This window comes from Sus scrofa, chromosome 15 (assembly GCF_054392235.1).
Source record: "Sus scrofa isolate SSC_HxYL_T2T_F1_AM1 chromosome 15, Sscrofa_HxYL_maternal_Yorkshire_Landrace_v2.0, whole genome shotgun sequence".
In the NCBI taxonomy this organism is placed as follows: Eukaryota; Metazoa; Chordata; class Mammalia; order Artiodactyla; family Suidae; genus Sus; species Sus scrofa.
In genome coordinates, this window is record NC_139397.1 from 39,630,717 (window position 1) to 39,636,716 (window position 6,000).

Consider the following 6,000-nt stretch of genomic DNA (forward strand, 5'->3'; position numbering starts at 1 on the left):
TGTAGACGAGGTTTGTCTCTGGTTGGATCTTCACCTCCATTTACCCACATCCATCCATCCATCCATCCATCCCTCCCTCCATTCATCCACCCACCCATACATCACCCATCCATACCTTCATCCATTCATCCATCCGTCTATCCATTCCCCTATCCATCCATCCATCCATCCATCCATGTTTTTAAGGAGCATACTCTTCCCCGTGGAGAACAAGACAGCTGAGACCCCTATTGTTAAGGGTCTTATGTTCAGGTGAGGCTGGGGAGCAAAGCTGGTCCTCTGTGGGTGCTGCGTGGGGAGACAGAGCTGCAGAGGGTGAAAGGTCTGCTCACAGTCACACAGCTCCCGGGAGAGGACACGGGCTCTGGCTGCCCTCAGCCCCTGGCTCTACTATGATCAGCACAGGAAGCAGCAGCATTCCAGGTCTATTGCCAGGGTGGCTCCCTGCTGGGTCTGGGGGCCTGGCTGGGCCCTAGCACCTGGCCAGCTGGTTCCTCCTGTCCTTGGTATTGTTTTTCAGCGGCAAATGAGCAAATGGGGCCAGAGGCAGGAGTTCGGAGGGAACCGGGCAGGAGCAAGTGAGCCAGAACCCACTGGACCACCTTCCAGCCCTCAGGCTGGGCAGTGATGAATGGACCCAGGTGCTATACTAGTTTTACCTATGAGCTGAGATGCAAAGGGCTGGTGCCATATTCAAGGCCATGGCCAGGTCAGAGCTGGTCCACATTCAAACCCAAACCCTTAACTCAAAAGCCAGGATTCTCAACTCCTCATCACCAGCAAATTGAGGCCAAGTGTATTTGCACCAAATGGCTTAAAAAAGCACAGCAGGGGGACCTCTGCTTGCTGGAGGCCATGTGTATGGTTCCAGCAGGGTGCCTGGCCAGCAACTCAAGAGAAAATGCCTTTCATGGTCAGTGGACTTTGCTTCCAGGTGAGCAGAGGTCACAGCCCAGAGCCCAACACAAGAGGCAGGCAGGTTTTGGGTTCAGCTGGTTTTGATCTGGCACATAATCTCCTTCACTTGAGGACACTGCTGAGAATACATGAGGTGAGGCTGGAGGTGACCCCATGTGATAGGTGCCCAGGGCATGGCCTGAGCTGCCCTGAAAGGCTGGGTGGAGCACGGCCCCGGGCTGGAGTGGGACAGGCCTGACCACAGAGGAGGGCATGATGGCCACCAGCAGTGGGCCGAGGCTGGATCACAAGCCTGGCTGAAAAGCCATGGGGCAGTTGGCAGGTTCTGAGTGTCTGTGCAAAGCCATAGCCATGATTTCCCGGGCCCAGTTCTCTTGGTGTGGGCAGCTGGCCCACATGTACCCTGATTTCCCCTCAGGCCAGTCTCTGCTAGCATTGACAGCCTGGCAGTGCCCTGGGGACCAGGGGAGGGTCAGCCCTCCACCACCAGTGTTTCATCTGAAAAATGGGTAAGAACATGCCTGTGAGACCAAGCAAGGCTGCACCCAGGCTTGGCATATAGGTACTGATGTGGTGGTTACATTAGAGACCAGCTGCTGTCTGCTAGAGCCATGCCAGAGATGACCAGCACTTGTAGGCCAGCTTTTTGCTTCCACAAGTTCTGCTGACAATAGCCAAAGGTACCACCATCGCTGGGCATGGCACCAGGCCCTATGCTCTTATCTTTCACATGACCCTGTGAAGCAGCTGTTACCACTGAGGTACCAGGGAACTCTCCAAAGTCAGTGTGGGGATGGGAGCAAATCCGGGTCTGACCCCACCGCACAGCACGCAGGGAGACTCTGGTCCTGCCTCTCGCTCGCCATGGGACAAGGGACACAGAATTTAACTTCTGGGGCATGTTTCCTTGCTGGGGGTAGGGGGCCCGAGAGGAAATGGGTAAAGGCCTTATGAGCTACCTCCCAGCCAAAGAAACACAGTATCTTACAGAGGTACAGAAATAAATGCAGCATCACCTGTAATTACAGAGGCAGTTTCAAAGGTGACATGTCTTACTAATTAGATTGGCCAAGATAAAAACCACACTGTGAATGAGGATGTGAGGAAAATAGCCACTTGCCTTGGTTACAGGTGAGTGTTAGAAAGTCATGTGACCTCTTGGAGGGCAATTTTTCGGTGTCTACTAACATTTTAAGAGAACATACTCTTTGTCCCAGAAATTACATTCTGGGAGGGTGGGGAATTTATCCGATAAAACAAACACATGGCTGTAAATCCCTGCTTATAAGGGTTGCCAATGCAGCCCTGTGTCTGGTTAAAAAAAGAAATCAGGGAGTTCTTGTCATGGCTCAGCATAACAAATCCAACCAGTATCCATGAGGACAAGGGTTTGATCCCTGGTCTTGCTCAGGAGGCTAAAAGATCCTGGCATTGTCATGAGCTGTGGTGTAGGTCACAGATGCAGCTCAGATTCTGTGTCACTGTGGCTGTGGCTGTGGCTTGCAGCTGTAGCTCTGATTAGACCCCTAGCCTGGGAACTTCCATATGCCACCAGCATGGCCCTAAAAAGACAAAAAAAAAAAAAAAAAAAAAAAAAAAAAGAAAAAGAAATCAAAGACTGTGCACAATCTAATGTCCATTTGTGGAGGAGTCGGTTAAATGAAATAACCAATTCATTTATTCATACTATGCAGCTGCAGGAGCAGTAAATCTATCTATGGTGATAAGGTGTAATCTGTAAGATATATTCTTATGAAAAAAGGTGAAGTAGAATATGTGTTTCATTTTGTACATAAAAATTGCATATATATACATATATATATACACACATATATTACTTCTAGAAGGATTCTCATAAATCAATAAAGTTACTGCCCTTGAGGTGGGAAGAAAGTATATTTTTCTCTCTTTTTTGGTAATAATTTTATTATTATTTTTTAATTTTAAAGTTTTATTGAAGTATAGTTGACTTACAATGTTGTGATAATTTCTGCTGTACAGCACAGTGATTCAGTTACACAGTGATTCAGTTAATAGAAAGTATCATTTTCTATTATTAACTCCTCATTCAGCATTTACATTTGTTTGCTTTGTGTTTAGCTTGTGCTTATGGGCCTTTGGTGTTCGGCCCCGGAGGTGCTTCTGACCCTGAAGGGCATCTGATGTGCTAGGTGTCTGCCACCCACCGAGGCAGACCGGCTTGTCTTGCCAGCCTTTCTCTGCTGGTGAAGGGCCTCTTCTTTCTCAGTGTGGAAGGGTGAGTCCTCTCCATGCAAACAGGGACCACCTCTCACCCCTCACTCCTCTGTTTCCCAGGGGGGACTGAGAGTCCCCATTAGTAACTGCCTAACTATGGGCACTGTGGAAGGTCCAGCTGCTGGCTGTGCCCAGTGCCAATGCCATGTGATATCTGGAGGGGCTGAGCCATGGCTGCAAAGGAACTGCATTTGGACTGGGCACAGTCCTCCCTTGCTTTTGCCAGAGGTGTGGCACATTCTATATAAAGCTGCCAGACCTGGCTGTCTCCTCGCTTAGCTTGACCCCTTCCATCCAGAGTCAGGCAATGGATTTCTGCACATGACTCCTTCGCAATAACCGTGGCCTCTGGGCTTATGGGAGCTGGCTGAACCCAGCTGGGGGCTGGGCAGGTCAGGCCTGGCCTGAGCAGCAGGTCCTCTGGTTCCAAGCTCTGGTTCTGAGGAGCAGTGATGTAAACTTAGACAGGATATAGACACATCCTGCCTGAGTTAGCTTGAGAAACAGGGCCTGAGCTTCTTCCACAGCAGATCCAGCCCTAAAGTAAATTCTAAAGGTAATCTGGCCTGGAATGCAAGTAAAGGCTGCATCCCTGAAAGTGAAGGGAAGTGTCTGCAGTCATTGGTCTGGGTCTGAAACTTGAATCCTAAAGAGCTGTGGGGGTGGGGGCAGTGGGAGGACCCCAAGGCTGCCAGAGCTAGCTGGTGCCCCCCACACTGGACTCTGCAAGCTTGCATGTCTCAGCAACTGAACTGGAGTGATTACAGTGGCCTTGGCCCCTCAGCCCTGGCCCCCAACCCCCCCAACACACACTAGTATCTGACTCACACAGACACACACAAACTCATGGATCCACAGGAAAGTAAGGACGTCTGACATTTATCAAGCACCTAGTACCTGTTCAGCTCTGGTGAGCCGTTTACATGCACATAATTCTCACAACCCAAAGCTCTCCAATGGCTCTCCCATTGTTCCCATTTTGCAGATGATGAACTGGGAGTTAAGGGAGGTTGGCTTGCTTCAGGTCCCTGTAACAAGTAGGCACACAAGGTCTGCAGGCAGACCCACCCAGGTCCTCGCACACCCAGACGGGGCTGAGCACCCTACCCGCATACGTACACACAGCGGCACATGGTACACAGATCCGGCCATACTCAGCCAGGCTCGGGTTTGCCGCCAAAGGCACTTTTTAAAGTGGCCTATCTCCAATACACATCAGGATCATAAAAATCACTTAACGCGATTCTGTTACAGACTCAGAGGGTCCCTTTTCTGACAGTCTCTATGATCAGATGGAGCCGGGGTCGGGACAGGAGGGATCAACTTTTTTAAAAATAAAATTTTAGGTTTTCATTGCAAAAGCCCAATGGCGGGAGGCGCGCGCGGGGGGGTCGGGGGGGGGAACACATTTCAGGGAGGCTGAGCAATGTTTCAGAACACTGCTTTTGAGATTCAGAAAGAATCTCAGGGCGATTTCCTGTTGGCAATAAAGCCTGTGCTGGTTTTAAAAAGAAAGAAAACGGGCTCGACAGAATTACCACCGCCCCAACGGCCCAGCAGAGCGACCCAGCGCCGTCTGCAGGGAGTTGGCGGTCAACTCGGAGTTTCTCAGAGCGCGGCCCCGTCCTGTCCAGAAAACAACTTTTTGTGCTTTTCTTCCGCGCCGCCGGCCGCGCTGCCTCTCCTTGCTCCGGGGCCCCGATGCTTTCGCTTTGGGAAAAGTTCTGGCCACCCGCGCTTCCCCACCACCGCGCGAGTAAACAGAAAACCATGGATGAACCGCCGGGCCGCCTCTCCAGGCCCGCGACTCCGGACGGGACCCCACGATGCCCGGGGACGCGGCTGACGTCGCGGCGCTGAGCCCGCGGGCCCTTCGTCCTCCAGGAGGTCGGAGAGGGCCGGAGCCCCGGAGCTCCTCGGCTAGGCTGGGCCCGCGCGCCCCCTCGGCCCGGCCCCGCCGACGCTGGCCCGCGAGTACTCACCGTGGCCCTGCGGCGGCGTCGACGGCAGCAGCGGCGGCGGCGGCGCGAGCGAGCTGCTCATCCCCAGTGGTGCGGGTGCGGCGGGTCAGAGGCCCAGGGGAGGCGGACGGTGGCGCGCTCCTGACCCTCAGCAGCCGCAGGAGGAAGCGGCACCTGTGTCACACTCGGCGCGGCCCGAGGGGAGGGGCTCCGGCCCGAAGAGATAGGCAGCCGTCATTTAGTCTGTTATGCAGTCTTGCACTAGGCCGGCAGGGTTTCCACTTTTTTTTTTTTAACTCACACACCCGCCCACTTCTGAAAGCTTCTGGGCTCGGACTTCCCAGCTCAAGATTCACATTTTTCTAACTCTGTTTCTTTTTCCATCTGCAGCTACCAGATACGGAGGTTGTGGTTGAGAATTACCCTGGGCTGAGAAACTCCCAGATGTGACACGCTGCCGGCGGCGGCACCAGCAGGGACCGTGACCAAATAGGGCCAGACCTGCGTTTGAACCTTGGCTGATGGTCCTGAGGCCTCTCAGCACCACCGGCTTTTGTAGCTTAGGAAGAGTTCCTGGCTTGCTGGCCCCTCAGGGGCACTGTTCCAGTCCTTGCACTCATATTTGGGAAAGATTCTTAGAAAAAAAGGATTACTGGACAAAGGCCTATGATTTATTTGGATCACTTGTCTGACGCTTCCAGACAGAGTGGAGTTTATGGGGAATTGACTTTATTAGGCAGTCAAAAACCGGACATGGATTTGACACTCTGGTTAGTTAAATGGAGTCCACCCCCATGACAGCAGAGAATGTCTTGTGATATGTAGCGTTAAATTCCCCAGGCACATAGAGAAAGGCAGAGAGCTT

The 6,000-nt window shown here is 52.4% G+C and overlaps 1 protein-coding gene across 3 annotated transcripts in view; it reads right to left on the reverse strand.

Annotated features, from left to right (window-relative positions):
• GYPC (glycophorin C (Gerbich blood group)) overlaps nt 1-5,307 on the reverse strand; it is a 32,593-nt gene extending 27,286 nt beyond the window's left edge. For all 3 annotated transcript variants that reach the window (XR_014829330.1, XR_014829329.1, XM_003133289.7), the window contains exon 1: nt 5,157-5,307. Coding sequence is in view for 1 of the 3 variants with exons in the window: in XM_003133289.7 (XP_003133337.3) it covers nt 5,157-5,217 (61 nt within the window). In the remaining 2 variants the exon portion in view is untranslated. The remainder of the gene's footprint in view (nt 1-5,156) is intronic.
• Nucleotides 5,308-6,000: the final 693 nt, after the last annotated feature.